Raw genomic sequence first — 23979 nt, forward strand, 5'->3', positions numbered from 1 at the left:
CCCATTGAGCCCAGACCTCTGAGCCATGGAATAAATGGGTGTTGTTTTAAGCCTCGAAGTTCACAGTAATTTGTCCTTGCAGAAATAGAAAACTGATACAAAACTGACACATAAACACATTTTTAAAAAGGAAGTAAGCAAGCAGAACTCTCAAGGAAAAGTGACTTTGAGTATAATTCCCTTTTCTTATTGCAAATACAGGACATAGGAGCCTTGGAGCTCTTTGCTCAAGAATAATAGTTACAATCCATACTCCCTTCTGTGCTCCTCAGTATACGGCTGTATTAAATGGGAGACTGAGGCTCTATTTAGGGGAGTTTCTAAGGCCCTCTAGCAACACTGGAATGGAGAATGAATTTCAGTGAGGTCAAGACTGCAATAGGAATAAAAAAAAAACCTGCACTAGGAAGACCAGTTGTCAGGCTATTGTACTGAGGTGATTGAGGGACCACAGGGCAGGGCTAGCTGGTATGGAGGAGTCAGATTGGAGAGGGAGACACTGATCCCGAATAGTTCTAGAAGAGCTGGCTAGGTGGAAGGTAGCACCAGTAAATCAGAGAATTCAAGAGGAGGAATAGACGTGGGAGAGACTGAAACCATGGATTTGCTTAAATCCACTTCAGCTGCCTTCACTAATCAAGGTGGTTTTAAGACTTGCATGTCCTCCAAGCGGCATGTAGCCTAAACAATCAGGTATCTATCTGCCCGAGTTGTTTTCCAGGAACTTGGAGTCAGCTGTGCCTAGCTGGAGCTCAGCTGATTAACACTGGAGAGGCCCACTGACCCTCCAAATGGGCACACATGAGTGGCCACGCAGGGACCTTCCGACGCCAGAGGGTCGAAAACTCCACCCTCAGCTCGTGCTAAGCGCCTCCACTTTTGAACGTGCAGAAGCCTGTAGCTTCGTTACGCCTGCGCAGAACGACAATCCCCCCTCCCCTTTTCCCGGTCACCCTTCCCCACGCTCCGCACGCCTCAGAAGGCCCTGCTTCTTCGTTCATTATCCCATAATTCCCCTGAGTCCCTTGCGGATCTGAGACTTGTGTTCCCGTCTTCTGACCTGGCTGTCTTTTAAATAAACCCTCTCTTTGCTGCAAACCTTGGCGTCTCAGCGTTTCGGCTTGCTGAGCGTCAGCCAAACATGAACCTGGTCTGGTTACAAGGTGGTCACGGCAAAAGCTTAGTTTGGGATCTATTGAATTTGAGGGGCTTGTGGAACATCCAGGTGGTAACTGGATATTGAAAACTGAAGCTCAGCTGATTCTCAAAGATGCCAATTTGGGAATTATTAACATATACCTTCAGAAGATGCTCATGGGTTTTCTTTTGCTTTAAAATACAGTAAGAAGACGGAGGAAGAGATACAAACAGGGAGTAACCTGGAGGTAATTAGAAAAGGGTTTGGAGGAGAGAGGAAAAAGGAGGGTAGAAAAGATGAGACAGCTGGCTAAGGTAGAATTAATTGATATATTACTAATAAACTACGAAAAAAGGTGTGCCTGGAAAGTTCATGATCTTAGGGGAGAGAAAAAGAGGTGGTCGGAAGGCAGAGGTAGAAAACGTCCCTGTTAGCCACAGGGAGCACTGCCACCTCCGGCCTGGGTGAACGACGATGGACGGAAGAGGGAGACGCAGGGAAAGAAGACAGCGTTGACCCAGCCACTCGCACCTGGGGAGCTTCCTGGGCTGGGGATTCGTAATTTGAGGAATGTTAACATTGTGTTCCTCCTGAGTACACCATTCATTCAGTGAAGACTTAGCTATTTACAAAATCATTTACAGGGGACTTGGAGACTCCCCACACCCCGATTTCTGTAACAGCAATGCTGCCATCCTGAATACGACTGAAAAATCCAAGTTAGCTTACGCATAGCCGCCTACGCATCCAACAGTTTCCTCATGAAAAGCTCACAATGGCTTTTTTTTTTAACATCTTTATTGGAGTATAATTGCTTTACAATGGTGTGTCAGTTTCTGCTTTATAACAAAGTGAATCAGCTATACATATACATATCTCTTCCCTCTTGCGTCTCCCTCCCACCCTCCCTATCCCACCCCTCTAGGTGGTCACAAAGCACCGAGCTGATCTCCCTGTGCTATGCGGCTGCTTCCCACTAGCTAGCTATTTTACGTTTGGTAGTATATACAGTGGCTTTTCTTGATACCCTTTGCAGAATCCCAACCTGTGAAAGCTTTTGAAGGCTGCACACAGCAGCAGGGAGAGAGAATAAGATGCCCACACAGCAGAGCTTAGGAGGGCTCCCTGCTGAACCGCCAGCTGTGGGGCAAGCAGCCAGGCAGGGAAGGTACCATTTAGGATGGAGTGTTCCTCATGTTCCCAGCTGGTCTAGATGGGCTCAAAAAGAACTTAAATTTAACCTATTCCAAAGCACCGAATGATTATTTTAGACCATGAGACCAGATGCTATACTTGCATTATCTTTCCTGATGCCTCTAGTTTTGGCTAAGAATCAAAACAGTTGTTAAGGTTGTCTTAAACTTTCTAAACACATATAATCCAAAGCTGCGTGTGTGAAGTGTCTCCAGAATCTTTTATTGCTGCTTTTAAAATTCCCCGTAGACACTAACCCATACTGTTGCACTCAAACACATTTCTACCACAAAGATTAAAAAGTACTTAAGAATATTTTTTATTCTACTCTGTATCAAGGCCATAGACACACAAAATGTTTGGATCACTTAATAAGTTATAACACTCCATGTTTTCATAGTAAGAACAAGGACATAAATGATCATTTCCTGAGTTTACAGTGCAATGTAAAATTTAATCTGTATTGCTAATCAGACATCTTACAGCATAGAAATGTGATCAAAATGATCATTTGCTTTATCATGTCATAAAACACAAGAGCTTATCGTAGAACAGTGATACAGTTTAAATGGTAAGGAACTTTGTGATTCATAACAAAGAATCCTGTATATACTTGTTGCCATGACTGACCTTCCAGGACAAATATCAGTAGTAAAATAAGTTATGGTACAAAATAAAGTCAACAAGGTATCTATAGTGAAGAAACATTTGATTTCATTTAAGAAACTAAAACCTGGATTCTAGTTAACCTATATACAAAAATGTTCTTTTAAAAAACCCTAAGTAATCACAAATTTAGCTAAAACAGTTGAATGACACCTCTTCATTACGCTGTAAAACTATGAATCTCATCTTTGGAAAAGTTCAAATCATGCAGCAACCTGAAAAACAAATAAAAAGCACATGTTTCTTAGGGAAGATGTTTAAAAATAAAGAAGATCAGAGTTTACCATCATAACCATAGTATTTTTTCATTTTCCCCATTTAGCATGTGTTTTCTAAAACACTCCACAATTATCACTTCTAAAAAATTAACAGTAATTCCTTAATATCATCAAATTATCTAGTAAGTGTTCACATTTTCAATTGTCTCATAAATGCCATAATTTTTTAAAGTCTGTTTGAATCAAGATCCAATTAAAGTCTACTCACTGTGATTGGTTTATATGTCTTTTGGGTATTTTGTGATCTATAACATCCCCTCCATCTCTCTCTCTGTCTCTCTCTGTCCTGCAATTTATTTGTTGACAAAATCAGATTTTTAAGTGTTGAGTCTCCCACGGTTCTCATTTTGCTGCATCCCTGTGGTTTACTTTAATAATATGTTCCTTTTTCCTTTTATCTCCCAAAATTTAATAATTGGATCGAGAGGCTTAATCAGATACAGGTTCAATTCTTTTTGACAAGACTACTTCATAGTGCTCTCTCATCAGGAGGCACAGAATACCGGCTTGCCTCTCTTTTTGGATGCTCACCACCACTGGTGACGTACGTACACATCTACTAGTTTCATTAGGGACCGAAGTTGGTGACATTCTACTCCTATCATTCTTTATTCGTTTATCAGCCGAGGAATTCTATAAAGAAGAACTTCTGCTCATCTATTATGTGGTTATCCAGTAGTATAACTCATACAGAAAAGGCAGAATAAATGCTGGTTTTCTTCCTCTTTATTCACCAGTTTTTGAAGTAAGGACTTGATCCCCCAGCACTCTTATCGTAATTTTCCCCCGCTGAACAGGAGAAGCAGAAATACTGCTTAAGTATAATTCAACTTGGAAAATACTGTAAATGGAGACTGAGATCTTAAGAGTAGCTCTGTTTAAAATAGTGCTGAAGGGGACTTCCCTGGCGGTCCAGTGGTTAGGACTCCACGTTTCCACTGCAGGGAGCATGGGTTCGACCCCTGGTTGGGGAGCTAAGATCCTGCAAGCCATGTGGCATGGCCAAAAACAAAGGAGGTGAAAAAATAAATAAATAAATTGCTGCTGAAAGTAATAAACATTTACTCAGTACTCACTCTTTGTAGTCACTGTGCTAAGCATTTCACACGCATAAATATTATCACTTATTCCCTCAGATAGGCGAGTGCACTAAAGCTTAGAAGGTTTTGGCCCTAGGACACTTAGCTGATGATTGTAGGATGACCGTAAGTGGTGCAGCTGGGATTCCAACCCCAAGCGGCAGCTTCCGGAGCTGACACACACATTCAGACAAAGGGACAGGACGGCAGAGGAGTTACGAGGCCAACGTGGTGCGGCTCGCAAGCCTCTCGCCATCTGAACCCAAATAAAGGAGCAAGAGAGAAAACTACCTAGCAAATGTCAGGGTCAGTCATATACCAAACAAGGAAATGCAGGCCATTCAAGGCAGTCATATTTTAAAATCATCTAGAAACCCAATAGTGGCTATATCTAACCAAATATTTTAAAGTGTCATTTTAGAGTTAAATAAGATCAAGGTGATTTTTAAATAAGACGGTCACTACCACTGGTTGTTCTTTGTGCGGAGTTCAACTCTTGGTCTTGGCTTATTTATGTTCTAGTCTCTGGTTTTTGTCTTGCTGTTTGGCTTTCTCTCACTGTGTTATTGATTAATGCTCACCCAGTTGCAGAGAATGATGGAAGATCAAAATCTACAATGAGATGAACACTGCTTATTATGATATATTTTTAAAAAATTATTATATATTATGAAGCTTTGGTGGAAGAGGAGGTTGAATCTAGTGTCCCCAAAACTACCTGGCACCAATCTTGTGAAAGCGTCCACACTACCAGCCACTACCAGAGGCCATCAACAGCTGGCTGTGTCTGACTTTTGTGTTCACGTCTAACTCTGTGCATAATCCGGGCCTCCGACGCTTCACCTGCACGCAGATTAAACACTTTGTTATTATTTTCTTACGCTGTGACAGACTACTGAAGTGCAGGTTCATATGAATAGGAAGGAATGAGAGCCACGTCAATTGCTGTTTATAGGAGGTCGTCATTTCACGGTGCTGGGATTCTCTCTCCTACCACGTTGCTACTCACTTCATTCCTTGTTCTGTAAATGGCATTGGTCCACAAATGCAGATGAGGACTTTGGACGTGTCTAAACTTCTTTTCAAAAATTCAGAAAGCAGAGCTGGTGAAATGTATCCCCGTTTGCCGTTCCATTCAGAAGTAGGTGCTGAGAGAACAAATTCAAGGTCAAATCTGGAGAAAAGAAACATTTTTTTAAAGTCTATTACATTAAATATATTATGAACATGTTTCCAGTTCACTAACGCATCTTTTTCTCCCCTGGAGAACAAATGAATATATGAAGGTTGACACGCTTGCCAGAAAAGCACTAGAACAGAATGTAAACAAACATTTTGCAAAAACATACAGGTAAATCCACATTTACTAAAGATAAACTTTTGCTACAGATAAGAGAATAATTTGACGTTTTCTATGGAACTCATTAGAAAGCGAGCTCTAAAGAATCTCAGAGAACTCCACATTTTTATTAATAATTCGCTTGTATAAAGCACAGCAAAGAGCAACGACCAGTGACATGTGCATTTTCATCTCTGACTCAAACCCCTCCAATGAGTCCTTGACCCCGATAACCAACGGCCTATCTGACTTCTTACTGTTACTGTCTTCATGGCTTCAACCTTGACTTACAGTACCCCTGTGCCACACCCGATGTCACTGCTGTGAATGGCACCACAGTCCGTTTGGTTGCACAAACCGGAAACCCGGGATTGATCTGCCTCACCCTCCACGTCCAAATTCTCCCCAATCCTAGCTCCTAAGTCTGTGCTCTGCTTCTCTCAGCCTCCACTGCCACACCCTGCTTGTTCTCTTTCTCCTTCCGTAATGTTTCTACCACGCCCCACTGTTCAGTTTCTTAGCTCAAGCATCATTTCCAGGGAAGCACTGCAGCGCCACCAGTCTGGAGTCCTTTCGTAATTACACGTGTTGTAGAAATGTTTCCCTTTTCCTCTTCCTTATAGCCTTTCTATCAGGCTGTAAATATGTGGCCACCAAGATGATTATTCTAGTAATGTCTACCTTCCCCATTAGACCAGGAACTCCGTGAGAGCAGGGACCATGTTTGCTTGGGTTATCACTGCACCCCTAATGGCCATCACACAGGAGGCACTCAAACACTATGGAGTGAAACATTTCAAAGAAAAGAAAGGGTACAGAATTACAATCAGAAAGAAGCACATCAAACCAAGTCTCACAAGGGAACAACAGACCATTTCTTCCCACAGCTCTGTAATCTGTTAAGTGAACTGCTGATGAACAGTCATAGCAAATTCAAAATTCTAAGCTGTACCTGCTCCCTTTGCTCCATTTTTGCAAACGCAATTAGTTCTTATCATTTTCAGTAGCACCAGATCGAATGTGTTTCTACATTTTCCACTTGAGTAATATGTTAATCTCAATCTTAAGAAAACCCTGAAGTGAATAATTTCTCTCGTGAGGTGGCCCTGGGAGCCAAACATCAGAACAGAAGCAAGACATGGCTGGAGCTGTGGTCCTCGCCTGGCTGGGCTGCAGCTGGGTAAACGCTCCCAAGAGCGGACGGGCCAGCACAAGCATACAGACCAGCTCAGGGCGCCAGCCGGGGCTACAGAACCCGTCCCAGCTCTCACCAGACCCAGCCTCTAGGGCTTATAGGTCCATCTGTGGAACAAGGTGGGAAAACCATATGCTCTCTTACAACTCTAATATTCTGATTTTATATTTAAAAACCCAACAGAGACGTGTTTTATTTCTTGCCTTCAAGGTTCCCATTTCACTTTAGCAGCAATAGGAATCCACCCTATACAAAAACAGTACCCCAAATACTTTCACTAATGTTTTTTCCTTCCCAGCACTTATAATTAAGATAGCATTACATAATTCTGGAATGTGATGTTTGTTTGCTGCGCCATGAGGGCAGAGTCCTTGCCTGTCTTGTTCATACTGTATCCAGGCCTGGCTTGAGGCAAGTGTGCAAAAAATACTTGGTGAATGAATAAAGGAATTTATTTAACAAGAAGCCATATTGGTTAAAAATAAACACTATACTCAGAAGAACAAAGCCATATGCTGGCATCTATGAAATTACATATAAAAATGTACGTGAATTTGTAAGGGCATTTTTCTGGGAAGAAGGTCTATAACCTTTCATCAGATTATCAAAGGGGACCCAAAAGCAGCTGTGGAACCACTATCTTAAGACATATCTAATTATACATAGACAACGCAATAAAATATAGCAATTGCCTTGTTAAATTACAAATAAAAGATAGTCTCCTCTGCCTCTATTTCCAATCAGTCTGTCACTGGAATAAAACTGCTGAGATATATAAATCAATACTGGCGTCCTTTGTCATCTGAAAAAAAATCTTAATTTTCCTATCAGTGGCATGCTTTCTGCAGGCATCTACTAAAGGGTGAAAAATAACTGTGATCCTTACATAAATGGTATAAATTCCTCATGTATTTTGTATTTATTCACATATTGGTCCCCTGGGTATACCTGTGGGTCTCTCAATGGAAAAAGTGACCAGGTGGCAGGGATGCAATTTCCAGGGGATTGTTAGGAGGCTGCTATCCTGTTTATCTTCTCCTTCGCAGCACTGGAAAAGAGCTTTCACTGGAGCGGGAGCAATCCCAAGGTAAGGCTCAAGAATACATGAGTGAAGGATTTCTTATACCATATCAGGATACAGATGGTTACTGTGGATGGTTGCTTCTGAATTTTTCTGAAGGGCAACTTACTGTCTGAAGCATTTATAGCCTTGAGGCATGAGGGGATGCACTGGCAAACGTCCTGAAACTCCTTTCTGCCCTATGATTTCAGAAGTGACAGAAAGGACTGGGACTCTTGAAAAGGTTACCTGAAAATAAATTTCGAGAATCCATAAAGTGCAAAGCAACATGAGAGAGAGAAAGAGAGAGAAAGAGAGAGAGACAGAGAGAGAGAGAGACAGGGAGAGGCCTGCTTCTGATGAGTGCCTATGAGGTCTAAATGTCAGTGGAAGTAAACAAGCTTGTCCAAAAAAAATTACTTTCAAGTAGGCTGATAAATGACCTGAGATAAAAACAATCTTGAAATATAAACGCATGCATTCAGTCTAAACCATACACAGAGCCTGAAGTCATTCAACACCGTATTCCCTCCTCCTCCAGGCAATCAGCTTCCCAGACCCACTCCTTCCTATTTCTTACACATACATATCCCTGCCTTCCCATTTTTACTGCCACAACTCCAGGTCCTGCCCTTCTATCTCTTGTCTAAGATGTTGCTCTAATAAGCTTACCCTCATCTATCTGGCACATCATTGTTATACTAGTTCTCCTAAAAACCCAGATCCAATCTCACAACTTCTTTGCTAAAGCTTCAGTGGCTTGTCACTGCCCACAAAGCAGTATTTCAGAGCATTTGGGGCCCCAGCTTTTCCTGGTTTCTCTAGCTAAAGAAAAATGCTAGAATCTGCAGAAAAACTTGCTATTTGCTCATGGGAAAAACAGCTCACAAAATAAACAGCTAGGGGTTAAAAATATTTCTCAAAACGAATCTGATTAAACATTTGTGCTCCTCCAAATGTCAGTGGTCGTCCATGAAAACAAAAGGCTAACCTGTCAAATAAGTTTGGGACTACTGGGTTAAAAGAAGTTAAATAGATTTGTTTAGAATTTCTCAAAGCCTTGAATATGCTAAGTTCATATTAAACTTCAAGAAGGTAACATAGTATACATTATTTCTCAAACTTATTTAATCATAGAGCCCTTTAGGGGGAACATATGAAAATTTCAAGGAACACATTCCAAGAAACACACCCCTGGGACTTCCCTGGTGGCGCAGTGGTTAAGAACCTGCCTGCCAATGCAGGGGACATGGGTTCGATCCCTGGTCCGGGAAGATCCCACATGCCATGGAGCAACTAAGCCCGTACATCTACTGAGCCTGCGCTCTAGAGCCCGCGAGCCACAAGTGCTGAAGCCCACGTGCCCTAGGGCCTGTGTGCCACAACTACTGAGCCTGCGTGCTGCAACTACCGAAGCCCACGTGCCTACAGCCCATGCTCCGCAAAAAGAGAAGCCACTGCAATGAGAAGCCCGCGCACCACAATGAAGTGTAGCCTCCACTCGCCGCAACTAGAGAAAGGTCACACACAGCAATGAAGACCCAATGCAGCCAAAACATAAATAAATTTTTAAAAAAACCAAAAAACATTGGGAACTGTATTCAATACCTTGTAATAACCTATAATGGAAAATAACTTAAAAAATATATATCTGAATCAATTTGCAGTTCATCTGAAACTAACACAATATTGTAAATCAACTATACTTCAATTAAAAAAAAACCCAAAAAAACACCACCCCTGGAGGAATATCTGGGAGGAACAGAGAGTGGTATAGGGTCCAGATTAGGGGCCCACATAACTGAGTTGCCTCGCAGGCTGGGGAAAAAGAAAGGCGTTCAAGCACCTTGTTTAACTTACTTGTGCTTCTGGAATCACTGGATTTTGCTGTCTTAAATGGGACTGACACATTGCTGGTCCCCAAACTGACACCAGAATATAGAAAAACTTTACTTTTCGAGAGGCTATTGTCAAAATGGATCAATAGGCCTTGGTACACTTTGACTTAGTGACTCTTCTGGTGAATCTTTATCCTGCATAGTTAGAGAGGTACAGAAAAATTTGTACTCACTATGTCAAACAGTAGAGGGTTGGTTAAAGAAATTATGGTATGAACTCAATGACCAAATACAATGCAGCTATGAAAAATCATAGTGTAGTGTGAGTTTTCCCAACTAGCACTACTGGCAGTTTGGGCAGGATAATTCTTTGCTGTCCTGTGCTGTCTTGTGCACTGGAGGCTCTTAACAGCATTCCTGTAGGCTCTTAACAGTCTCTCCCCACTAGGTGCCAGGGGAACCCCTTCCATCAGTTGTTACGATCAAAAACGTTTCGAGACATAAATGTCCCCTAGGGTGTCAGGGTGTCGGGCAGGGAGAAACAGAACCACTCCAGGTCAAGAGCCACAGGTTGAAAGTATTCTGTACATAGTAGAATACACACAATTCACTAAAAATGTAGTTGTAAAAAGTATAGTCAGTATGGCTACAACATTATTTAAAAATACAAAACAAAAATAATGTGTGCATTTAAGCATATAAGTGCGTGCGTGCATGTATGTATGTGTGTGTCTGTGAGAGAGAGAGGGAGAGAAAGAGAGAGAAAGAGAGTGGAAAGATACAAACCATAATGTTGTTCCTTGGATGGTAAGATTATGGGTGATCTTTTCCCTTATATATTTTTCTATACAAATATGTATTAATTTTATAAACAGGGGGAAAATCAGCAAATCATCAACTTCTACTATTTATAGAAAAGAATATGCTATTAACTTTACTAAAATAAGGTTATTATCTTCAAACATGACTGCTTTGAAAGGGAAGGAAAATACTTATTATATTTATATATTACAAAATGCCATCCAGAAGTCAATCTCATTGTCAAACTGTCCTGCACCTCAAAAAGAATTCTGCAAAAGCAGAGAACTCAGAGCGGGCGCATTCTACTGGGGGACGGGGGAGTACCCTGTGTAAGACTGAGTCAACCAGGCCTCATAACACTGCTCAGTAGTCGAGACAGAGATAAGTGAAATTTAATTTGGATTTCAGTTTACATAGTAATTAGCTACACCTGCTGCTGTACATATTTACCTTCTACTGGAGTTAACAGTCAAGTGTAATAAAATATTTGGATAAAATTCAGGCAAGCTAACTTTTTTTTTTCTGTTGAAATTTTAGGCTTAATGACATGAAAACTGAATTGAAACAGAAACATCCTGAAAGAGTACAAATGGTCCACCTATCTTCGGCAATTCTGTTAAGTTTAGCAACATGGGAAAATGAAGAGATCCATTCCCTGGATTGCATGAGAAGATAAGCCAACACAATATCCTGTTCCCTGTTATACCCCCATACAGGCGCCTGGGAGACGCTCACAGGAAATTCATGAGTAAATGAATGTTACAAATATGCTAATTCTGGGCGAGGCACCCACGTCTGCTATCCCATGGCCCCCACCCCCAAAAAACCCTATGACGGAGATATTGATGTCCCTGTTCTACAGATGGAAAAACTGAAGCTCCGTCAGATCAAGTGACTTGCCCGAGGTCACAGGTTAATAAGTTTCCATCATACAACGTTTCGAAGAATTTCCTTTGCTAACTATATTATTTGGATAAACTCTGAGGACAAGCACAGCATGTTTGCTGAAAATGAAAATATTAGATAATACACCAGTCTCAGTTTACATTTTTCCTATCCCTACTTGCTCCGCAAAGGATTGAATGGAAAGCTGTGTCCTAATCCTACAGAGAGTAAGGTATTTCATTTGTTTTAACTATAGAACTTACTTTTTTTAATAGTCACAATCCAATAATAATTTAACCAAGGAGATGCGTTCAAGTTTCACATTCTGCCATCAGAAACTTTATTACTAAAATGAGCAGTGACATAGGAGAGTCAAGATGTAGGAAAGGGTGGTTTAACAGATAAAAAAAATTAAGCCTTAAATGTTAACTAAATGACAGATGTGACAAATTAAAACTACCTTATATTAATTCTGAACTTTCACTTTCCTTCTATGTATGGGACTCAACAATTATGCTTTGAATGAACAGTACTACTGACAGCCATCAGTAAACCTTTAAGGCTAGGTTTCTCCTCTATCTGCATAAAACCTGAGAATATGGAAGGTTCCTGATAAATGTTCCAAAGCCACGTACATACACAAGGCCTCTGTGTTTCCCATTGAGGGTCTGACCCCAAGGCCTTTGTGTTTTCCAGTGAGGGTCTGACCCCGAGTCTCCAGGGGGCACAGATTATCCGATGCTGGAAGTCAGTGCCAGTAGAGGGCCCCCAGCAAGGAGAGTGTACCTCCAGAAAGGGGAAGGAAAGGGAGGGGGCAGAGAGTGCACAGCAGCGGGAGCAGGCAGGTGAGAGCAGGGAGAGAGAGAGGGAGCAGGAGAGAGAGGATAGAGGCAAGCCAGAGGCAAAACACTCTCACCTCTCCCAGCAAACTGGAGCATCTCACTCACTTAGAGCCAGTCATCCAGAAGTGAAAAAAAAGGGGCCTTTCCTCATCCTCAATCCTGCAGCCTATGCAATTCCACCAACCCAAATTATGTGGACCAAGCAAGACAAAACAAAACAAAACAAAACACACAGGGGACGTTGTTAAAGGGCACTTCATGTTCAGAAGCTGTCAACACATGCCTTTTCACCAATTCTTTTTTTTTTTTAATTTTTTTAAACTTTTTATTTTATATTGGAGTATAGTTGATTAACAACGTTGTGTTAGTTTCAGGTGTAAAACAAAGTGATTCAGTTATATATACACACGTTACTTCTTATGTCGAGTTTAACATCAATGGATAGACTAAGAGTACAATGTCTGTTTGCTGAAATAATAGTAAATGAATTTTTCTTGTACAAGCAAACTATCTTGAAGAATACCATGTCCCAAAACTGCCAGAAATACTTTTTTTAAAAAACCTAGCTAAAAAAGTGTAGCTATGTCTGCTTAAAGTCTTTTAAATGCTTGTTTAGGAAACGGGAGCTCAGTCAATACAAGAACACATGTATACAGAGGTCCTTCATAACAGCAATCCAAATATCTGAGGCAGGGCTTCACAATTTCCAAGCATTTACACTATCTTCTCTAGTCCTCACAACAGGCTTATGAAGTAAGTAGGAAAGATGTCATTATTCTATTTTGAAAATAAAGGGACAGGCCCACAGAGCTACGTAATTTTTGAATACAGTTTCAAGCTAGTAAAGGGTAGACTAAAATCCAGAATTTAGGTCTTTAGGCTTTTTGATAAATGCTGCTTCCAATTTTCCACTTTGAAAATTAGTGAAAAACATACTTGAAAAACCCAGGAATTTGTATTTCTTTAAATTATGCTCGAAATTGCCATGCAACTACTTAAGTATAGTACATATTCTTAGGCTTATGTTTTAAGTATGTAAGAAGAGAAAACACTTCGATGATTAAATTCAGGTCGTCCTTCATTTGTGCAAATTATTTACTAAAAGAGAAAGAGGGGGAGGATGGGAGACAACAGGGAGGAAAAGACTAGAAGGAACCACGGCATCACCTTCGTGAGAATGTTCAGAAAATATTCAGAAGAACTTGGAGCCCCTGGGACAGCTGCATTTCTGTGGTCTTTAACTTTTAAAATGTCTAGAACTTTATCTCCACCATACTGTCATAAACATAAATACTTACGTCAGGTATTTTGTATGAAGTTCTGCAATTCTTAGAAATAGTTTTTAATGATTACAAAAATGCTTCAGAAATATGACAGCTTGTCCAATTCATTCTTCTTCCGAAAATTTTGTTTTGAATTTCCAACTGCTTTCATATCTCTTTAGGGGAGATGGGGCATATGCGTGGTTAAATTATCTCACTTCCTTGGACTGTGCTAGGGCTCTTTTTTCAATGAAACAAATTGCCACCTTGCTGTCCTTGCTGCCTCATCTTACCACTGAATTCAGCCTGACTCAGACTTTTTTCTATTACCTATACCAGCATTTCCCAAAGTGTGTACTGAGGACCACTAGTGATATTTAATACGTGTTAATGTAAACGAACAAAAATGAAGAGAATCTTGCTAAACAATGCAGAAGGAATCCCCTTCTTGGAAAGTCACAATGGACATTGGCATAGTAAAGGCTCTAAGAAATCCTGTAGTAAAAAAACATGTTTATTTTTGCTTAACCTATCTCACCAGATTTATCTGATCTGTCCCCATTATAACAAGAAAATCTTGAATTACCAAATTGGCTACACTGGATCATTTTCAATGAAACCTAACTCAGTATAAACAACATAACATAAACATAAAGCTCAGTACATATTTTATTGATACATATTTGATGTCACATTGACCTTATCAAACTATTTCTTTGGGGGAGGTGTACTAACATTACTTACATTTAGTTTTTTGGTTTTTTTTAAAAAGAGAATTAGTGATTATTTTTGTTCTAAGGAGTTCCTGGTCAGTTAAAAACTCCAACCAAAGGAGGCAGGGTATCAACTGACTAAACCTGTATGAATATTTAAAAACAGAGCTAATACCACTTTTATACCTTTTATCCTTAAATGCTAATTTCTCCAATTGGCTTCTCCAAATTATGTCATCCTCTGTTTTATTGAAGAACATCAGCTTCACTTTCCTTAAAAGAAAAAACAACAACAACTCAAAAAGTACTATTTCGATTACAGAATTAAAAATATGCATGAATGGAAAGTCTAAAAGTGAACTAGTGTGAATGTTTTTTTAGTGCCAATTAGGTAACCAAAAATATCAAAAATAAAGGAATCAAGTAAATAAAACAGCTTGGAGTGGAGGAAGAAGAGTGAGAAATGACGACTGAGGGATAACATGTCTGTTGAGGTCCACTAGGTATTTAATCGATTTAGAATACCTTCTACTAATCTAGCAGTGTTACAAGGGGTAGTAATTAAAGACAAAATGACATACCTGAGACTGGGTATATTAGTCAAGGCATAACTCAGTACTTTAACCATTGGTGTGAAGCCTGTTCCCGCTGCCAATAAAAAGAGATCTTCCAATTCTTGGAACTGGGATATTTTAAAATTGCCCTCGGGATTGCTTACAGAAACATAATCTCCTAAACAATGAAATATACATAAAATCAGGAAAAACAAAAACTGAGACCGTTAACCTAGCTGAATTAAGAACACTAGGAGAAACAGGATGCATAATTATCAGACTACATCTCAGTTTTTAAGGAATGTAAGGGGTTTTGAGAATACTCATTAGGCTCCCAAGTATGTCATTATACTCAAATTATCATTATAATCAAATTAATAATGAGATTTCATTATACTCGTTTCCCAATATTATTTTCCCAAATCAGCTGGAGTCTCTAACATACAAACTACTGCCAAATATTTAACTACAAATTATCAATAAAGGCTTGATTGCTAAAGTAAAACTAGGCACTTCAAAAGCAGAGTCCGAGTCTTGCACAGTATAGGGTGGAAAATACACATTCACTACTTACATACTGATTCTTAACCACAGTAATAAGCGTAGTAGGAGAGAAAATTGAAATAGAAATGTATTCTAATATCTTATGTTGTTAGTAAATGTGCTAACTTTGCCTCCATCAAACCTCTGAAAATACCTGTCAATTAAAACAAGAGCTGTTCTGCGTTTAATTCCCATAAAGACAAAGCAAGATCAGAAACCGTACTTGGGGCATGCTCCTTCCAAATTTTCAATCAAAACAGTTGAATAAACCCTTTTCTGCTGTGCAGTTGATATAATCGCTATGTACCACTCATATAAGAGAACTGTCTTTAGGACATTTCAGAAGTTTTCAATGTTAACTTTAAAAATAAAAAATAAAGCTGACCATATTTTAAAAACAATTTCAAATGCTCTGGTTTATTTTTAAATGTTTGGATGCTCATAATTTTTCCCTTTTTTGTCCATGGCAGGATAGTCAGAATGTTGTAGTAATTGATGAGCTAAACATTAGAAAGTAACAGAAGCTCCTTGTTATAGTTTGAAAGGGACCATAAGATCAGAACATCCTCAGGAAAAAGTCAGCTGGTTGTTTACTAAAGCAGCCTCACAGAATGATATTAACTTGATAACTTTTGTCCACAGTCCAGTCCTTCCAATGTCATAAAATTGATTAGACTCAGGCAAGGACTTGATGCTAATCAAGTTCACAAGAGATTAAATAAAGCACACATGCCAGAATGGCAATGGATTTTCAGCCTGACTACCTGCATCTAGTAACCTGAGCATTACATGCCCCATCCAGGGCATCTCATTCCCAGTATTGGAAGACCAAACATTTGGAACATTTGGAAGGGCAAAATAATCGTTTAAAAGTTGCTTGATGAACATGGAATTGAAACAAAGAAGTGGGTAATTTTATAGGGTAGCTCACATAGGCCATAATGAGGCTTCATGAGTTACCACTGCCATGCCAGTGTACAACCCTCTAAGTGGCACCAGTATCTGTGCCATGACTAGTTCCCCTAGATGAAGTTGAAAAAACACTGATCTTGCTATTTTGGCTTTCCTTTCCCAAGCTCTATGCTGACTCTCCACCCTGCTCTCTGCTACACAATCTCTATGGATAGGTTATAATACCATCAGTTAAGTTTCCACCTGCCATATTACAATCATGTTGTCAGTCCTTCACAAGGTGATATCACCTTCACTAGATCTGTAGGTACTCCAAAATTCTTTAGGTTCACATTTATGTTCAATATTTTGATTTATGTAACCACAGATGACTCATCACATCTATTATATGTAGACTGCTGAGCTTAACTTTCAGACAGCAACAAATTTTCTCTATTTCCAAATTTTAGTGATCTACTTCACTCGATATTACTGCTAATAGTGTCTTAAAAGGGGAAGAGCTCTTTTATTGTTAGGCAAAAGGCAGTGAAAAGTTGAAGGCACAGAAAAAGGAGTAGAAACAGGAAGGGGGAGGGTGTCTCTAAATATTAGTAGATTTCATTATAGTCCCTTTATTAATTCTTTCAAAGTACTTTTACTGAGAGCCTGTTATGCGCTAACTGCCCTGCTGGGTATGGAAAATACAAAGATAAGACATATCTATCCTTAAACTCAAAGTCCTATAAAGAAGGAATATTATTTATTCTTATCCTAGATCAATGAACAAAGTGTTAGTTACCGAGGGGTTCAGAAGAGGAGGGAGGCTTCATAAAGTAAGTGATATTTTAAAAAAATATTTTAAAAAAGGTACTTGACAGGTAGAGAGAGGCATTCTAAAAAACTCAAGCACCTAAGAATGAGGATGACAAACTCCTGGACTAACTGATTAAGTCCTCTTCGTGGCCTGCAAAGACTTGGATGCTTTTTCCAGCTTCACCTCTCACTATACAAAATACTTGTGCTATTCAGGTAATGGAGACCCATCCAAGGCGTCAAAGCTGCAGAGCAACATGATGAAATCTATCATCAAGGCAGTATGGAAAAAGAACTGGAAAATGCAGATTAATAGAAAGATACCAGTGAGAGGCAACTGAGAGAGACCAATTACAGATTAAGAGAGAAATGATGAAGGCTTGATGTAAGAAGGTGGCAGAAGGGATAGAAAGGAAAGATTAAAAAGTCAGTGAGCGGTAGACTCAATAAAACTTAGTGACTGACTGGATTGGGCGGGAGAAAATGGGAAGACTCAGGGACGACTCGAGTCTCCAGATTGGGTCGAGGATGAACAGTGATGCCGCAAATAACAGATGAGGAATATGGAAGCAAGGATAGGTTGGTGGGACTAAGAGAACACGACTTTGGTTGCAGACATGATGAGTTTAAGATATGTGACAGACTCCCACAGGGAAATAACTAAAAGAAAGTGTAACTTGTGATCCAATCCAGAACACAATCTAGGTTAAAAAAATACATACTAACCAATCTGAAGATGATCAAGCTCTGGTGTGAAGAGTCCAGCAGGGTAGATTTTGATCAAAAAGTAGATGTATTTATTGTTGGGAAGAACTGGTTCCTTGAACTCTGAGAATAAGGAATCAGATACAGGTGTATATGGCTTCACAATTTCAGTACCTGGAAAAAGTCACAACAAAGAAATTCAAATCTAAAAATCTAAATGAAGGTGAAGCATACAAATTTTATGATGCTATCAGTATATATTTAAAACTGTACACTTAATGTGAACTTAATTCTATGTTCTATATGTATGTAGTACATGTATATATACCCTAAACCTATGTGTGCTGAGATAATTTTAACAAATCAGTAATCTACCCATAATATAAATAACCTGTTTTTATTAAGCGCGGCATAAGGTGATGGGGTTTTATGTTAATAAACTTAGACAACCATCTACACCATCAGCATGTAAGCTTTGTAATAGGCCACAACAAAAATGGCATTAAAAGTTTACACAGAGATGCAAGAAGGTACTTGCATAATAATTTTAATTATACACCAAATTTTAAAAAATTTTTATTTTATTTTATTTATTTATTTATTTATTTTTGGCCTCACCACACGGCATGCGGGATCTTAGTTCTCCGATCAGGGACCAAACCCGTGCCCCCTGAAGTGGAAGCACGCAGTCTTAACCACTGGACCACCAGGGAAGTCCCCATACACCAAATTTTTAACAATGGATACCGACGGCCAGTGGGATCATCTGAGTTCCAGGAAGGGAAGAATTTCACTTTTTACTTTATATATTTCAAATTGTTTTAACAATTTAATATTTTATATATTACTTTCGTAACTGAAAAGAATGTTAATCCAACTACTTCTAAGAATATAATAATAAAAAACAGGGTAAAATTAATCAGAAGTCATATTTTAGCTAGCCAAATTCCAAAGAAAGAGGAGTCACCACATATTTGAAAGACCAAAATTTTACACATGGTTCCATCACATATACAAAAATTAATCTATGTGTAAATTATAAGACATTGACAATAACCACACTGGGGGAGATACCAGCTATTGAATGATAACGTGGCATTAGTGATGATGGAGAGAAAAACTGAACAGTGCCGTCAAAATAAACCTTATTCACCAAATCCTGGCTGGTAGTCTGTGAGGCTGATTGCTGGAAAGGCTAGGAGTGTTATCTTCTGCAGTTTCAAAAGACTAAGAAGATGTTAGACATTGGTAAGAAAGGTATTTAAAACAAGTAAATGAGGTAATTTCAGGACGAAAATGAGGGGAAAAGAATTTACACAGTAAGGAATATGTTTACAGAGCTTCTTATACTAGTGGCACATGCAAGGAAATCATTTATAATCATCCACTCATTTTCAGCTTTATAAATTCAACTTCCTAAATGACAGACCCGTAAGTGGCTAAATAAGAGACGTTAGTGTGTGTTTCTGGCAGTTGTCTTCATGGAAGACCATCTGTGTGCTCCCTCACCTCTTTCCTTTAAGGCTTTGTTAGTAATAAATTACAGTGCTGGTGGCACTACCTCTGTGACTAGTGATAACTTCTTTGTTCATACAGTGATGCAGCACAGCTATAGTTCCCACATGTAGGATCACTGCATCCACAAACCTAGAATCTGGCTATCACTAAGTCTAGCTGCCCAGAGACATTTTATTTATAACCTAAATGGGCGCTTCCTCGAGAGATGACTACTGATTCCGAACTGCTTATAGAAGAAGGAAATGTTTCCACCAAGCCTCTGCTTGCCTTACCTGTAATAGTTAGCTTGAAGTAAACATGTTGCCCCGTTGGCACCTGAAGATGTGTGCTTGGTGGCAGCAGCAAGCAGAAAAGCTTCGTATCATGAGTCACATCTTCCTTGGAAATTAACTGGCACTTTCTGTAGTACAAACCTAGAAAGTGATTCATTTTCTCTTAGTGATGAATAAATTAAATAAGAAGTACTCTCAGACCTACCACGCAAAAACACAGGCTCAGCTTTTGCTCTTTAGTGAGCCTGAGTTTCAATAACAGGCTTATGACATTTTAAAAATTCGTCAGTATTTTGAAAATCTTATAGTGTTAGTTTTTTCCATTTTATTTCCTGCGATATCCATTTTCTAAAACCTGTAAGTACTTCTGTCATTTGAAAAATAAGCTCTATAAAATGAGTGTTATTTCCTCATGTCTGTCATTATAGCATGTTAAAACCATTATAGCCTAAGAAATTAAAGTCTAGTTTATTTCTTCTTAAATTTACTTTTTAAAATAATTCCATCTTTTAAGCCTATAACAGCTATATAATTAAATGGTATATGTGAAAAATACTTGATAATCAACAAAGCTCATTCTAAATTCTTTTCTTACAGAATGGAAAAGTCCTGAAACTCAGATATTTAAGGTTTAACAATACCAGCACTATTCAATAACTTAGAAATATTTCTTGGATAAAGGCAGGAAAAATATACATTCTTGTGTCTCTGTATATGTGTATTATATATACACAAACAAAATTCATATGCATATGAATTATAGAACATTTCAATGGTCAAAATATGATTAAAACAAAAAATAAACTTAGGTTTAAGGGTGTAAGTTCTGATTATCTGGAAAATTAATTTAAGTGAAAAACTGAAGATGCCAAGTTTGTGATACTAAAATACAAATAAACAAAAGGAATCAAGTATTTCTATAAATACGGGAAATATTTGAAATTAATACCCTAAGCTCAGGAAATATTACTTGTATACAGAGCAAAATAATACCACCTGGATTGGAAGATCTTGTTATAGAAGTTCTGAAAGCATGAACATTTTCACTTGTAAATTTTCTTTCGGATGTAAACAGCATGCCAGAGTAGACTTTGTTTCATAATTTCCTCTCTTTTGTAAAACAGCATTTACAGAGATGTCAGGAATTAATCCTAATAAAGCATCTTATTATCATAATTATGCTCTTTTTTTTAACCTAAAAATATTTAAGTAGGTGCAGAAAGATTTACTCCAGACCTTAGGATGTGAAGGTCCTACATCGAATCATCAATGGTTAGTGGAAAACTAAAATTCACATAGAATCCTAAGAAATCATTTTGGCCACAGTTTCATCCAGTTCTCTTCTTCCCTTGTCCCTTTTGCTCCCAAAGACCCTGGTCACTAAATCTTTCCATCTGTCGCCATGGTAGCTCAGTATGCACATAAACTTAAGAGTGCATCGTTGCCAGGGCAAAGCTTAGACCAGATTACAGCTAAGGGTACCGTCCCAGAGTTATCCCGGAAGGCCTAATCCAGTACTGGACCGACGAAGGATCAAAGGACCTAGGCTCACCCCCAAGAAGAAATGAAGGTTCAAACGATCTCCTTATTCCTTCCTCTAGATCTTCCTGGGACCCAGAGTGGTAATACAATATGAGACCCCCATCTATATGTCTAAATACGTGAAAGTTATAAATCAGACAAATAACTGCTAAATAAAATATGTTCTACGCTGTACCTTGAAATATACTTTCATAATGTCCTAGAAGGCTAGGCTCGAATTCAGGATTCTTGAACTCCTCAGAGTTCCACGCAGGAAGATGGTGAAGGGATGAGAGCTGCACCCCCTTGACTGCCTATGGCCTGACCCCCCTCTTCTCAGCCCCACTGTCTGACCCTGAGTGGAGCCCTGTGCAGGTGTGGGCGCACCAGCCCATATGTTAAGGCTCATCTACTTGCTCTCTCCATAAACAGCCTTGGCCACTTCTTGGATAGAAGCGGATTTGGGGCCATTTGGGCAGGGAATTCTGGGGTTCCAGATACCTGGAGTGCAGTGGTGAAGGAAAGCGCCTGAACTCCACATGGATAATTCTTCACCTTGCACACTCCTCATCCTGTGGGAGCCGTGTGGCTGGAGGAGAGCCCTTGTGTTTTCCTCCAAGCACAGAGTCCAGGGCAGGTGCCCCTCCTGACAATTTCACCTCTGGCCTTTACCAGAAATGATTTGCTAGAGTAAGTATGCACCTCTTTGACTATACTTAAAACACAAGGAAACTCTGGGTTCCAGTGATTGACTGGCTTTCCTTGTTAGAGAATTAACACAGTATTCCTGCTATTTAACACCACTGAGATAATTTCAACATCTTACCGATAAAATAATAAAACTGCCATAATTTCACAAGGACGTGCTAACAATAGGGTCTAAAAGTCTTACGGAAAATTTAAGAATGTTTTCGTCTTTCAGTTGCACTGAGGAGAGAAGTGTCACAGGCATGGACCTGAAAAATGGGGGAAAAGGAGTATAAAGCAGATGCACTGACGACTTCAGTCTGGATAATGCCTGTATTGAAGTGTCAGGTTTTTGGTTTTATAAGCAAAATTATACAAGAAAATGAGAAACTGAAAATAAGTATGAGATGGTGAAACAAAAACATAAGACAGAAAACTGTCTGCCCAGAAACCTCACTTCTTTTTTTTTTAGTCTTTATTTTTTTATTGAAGTATAGTTGATCTTCAATGTTTCAGGTGTACAGCAAAGTGATTCAGTTATATACACACACACACACACAAAACACACATTCTTTTTCAGGTTCTTTTCCATTATAGGTTATTACAAGATATTGAATATATTTCCCTATGCTATGTAGTAGAGATCCTTGTTGTTTACCTATTTTATATACAGTAGTGTGTATCTGTTAATCCCACATTAACTTCTTTTAATAACATACATATAATATTGAGACATTCGGCGTAACACTGAAATGCTGAGGATAATATGATAATTTGGGTATCCTCTTTTCTTCTTGTTGGAAAGAAACTATAGCTTTCCTTCTAAAGAGTAGACTTTCACAGGATAAAATAAAGACAAAGCTCAGTGGGAGAGAGACGTGAAAGAGAGCACTGGACTGGGAGTCCATACTGCCTTCACCCTGTCCTGCAGCTCCTTCTTGCTCCTAGTACACTTTTTGTTTTTCTGGCCATGCTACACGGCATGCAGAACCTTAGTTCCCACACCAGGGATGGAACCTGTGCCCGCTGCAGTGGAAGTGCAGAGTCCTAACCACCGGAAGTCCCCCTAGTACACTTTTTTTTTTTTCTAATAAGTTTCTTGGTGGCTTTAGAGGAAACATCTGAATTATTGCATTGATGAAACATTTTACTTTTTTTAAAAAAAATTAATTAATTTATTTATTTATTTATGGCTGTGTTGGGTCTTTGTTTCTGTGTGAGGGCTTTCTCTAGTTGCGGCAAGCGGGGGCCACTCTTCATCGCGGTGCGCGGGCCTCTCACTATCGCGGCCTCTCTTGTTGCGGAGCACAGGCTCCAGACGCGCAGGCTCAGTAGTTGTGGCTCACGGGCCTAGTTGCTCCATGGCATGTGGGATCTTCCCAGACCAGGGCTCGAACCCGTGTCTCCTGCATCGGTAGGCAGATTCTCAACCACTGCGCCACCAGGGAAGCCCCCCCCCCCCATAACACTATTAAAGCACCTATCCACTCTCATTTTCCCTGCTGGAAGCAGGGGCTTACAGAAGTTAAACAGCTTGCCCAAGATCACAGAGTCGCTTGAGTAGATGTGGGATGAGGCAACAAGTTATGAGAGTTTCTCGCCCCAACTCATAGGCCTTGTTCAAAAAGTTTGAGAATCATCGTTCTAGAACAGTACATCGTTCTTTAGCATCTTCCTCCTTATTTTGACCACATCAGTTCAAGCATAAATGTTTATAGATTATCCCTCCACCCTTTACAACTCCCTACTAACTATTTAATGTCCAAATTAAGGAACCAGTTCAGCAAGTCACCATCCATCCCAGGTACATCTCTTCTTCAACATCCCCGATTCCTACCGTTCTGAGCAACCACAGCTTTTCTTAGCACTCTTTACTACTTTCAATTACCTAAATACAGGTGTCCCCCGCTTTTCGAAATTTCCCTTTCCGCCACTTATCTTTCATGAAAAATCTACATTAGTACCTGTTTTTCCTAACTGAAAGAAATCCAAAGAGGATTTTCACTTTTATGAAAAACGGTGAAAAGGGAAAATAGCATTCAGGGTTTGTCTTGCAGTGAGCTGTTACGGAGGCGGCGTACACCCCGAGCAGAGAGAGTGGCACCCCAAGCTCCTTCCCTGGGAACTACACTCAGCATCTCAGCATCGAGCCGCCATAACTTTGAACTGTGCCTGTGAGCATCTG

At 39.5% G+C, this 23979-nt stretch overlaps 1 protein-coding gene across 4 annotated transcripts in view; it reads right to left on the reverse strand.

Moving 5' to 3' along the window:
- Window positions 1-2627: 2627 nt before the first annotated feature.
- The window catches only part of LOC118905259 (cytochrome b5 reductase 4), an 86795-nt gene continuing 65443 nt past the window's right edge, over window positions 2628-23979 (reverse strand). For 3 of the 4 annotated variants that reach the window (XM_036871841.1, XM_036871838.1, XM_036871840.1), the window contains 6 exons: window positions 19587-19727; window positions 17818-17970; window positions 14872-15022; window positions 14477-14563; window positions 5365-5529; window positions 2628-3213 (listed from right to left, as the gene is read on the reverse strand). In XM_036871841.1, the coding sequence (XP_036727736.1) occupies window positions 3159-3213; window positions 5365-5529; window positions 14477-14563; window positions 14872-15022; window positions 17818-17970; window positions 19587-19727 (752 nt within the window). In that variant the 3' untranslated portion in view covers window positions 2628-3158. The remainder of the gene's footprint in view (window positions 3214-5364; window positions 5530-14476; window positions 14564-14871; window positions 15023-17817; window positions 17971-19586; window positions 19728-23979) is intronic. The other variant, XR_005022188.1, reaches the window with a different exon arrangement.

This window comes from Balaenoptera musculus, chromosome 12, assembly GCF_009873245.2.
Source record: "Balaenoptera musculus isolate JJ_BM4_2016_0621 chromosome 12, mBalMus1.pri.v3, whole genome shotgun sequence".
In the NCBI taxonomy this organism is placed as follows: Eukaryota; Metazoa; Chordata; class Mammalia; order Artiodactyla; family Balaenopteridae; genus Balaenoptera; species Balaenoptera musculus.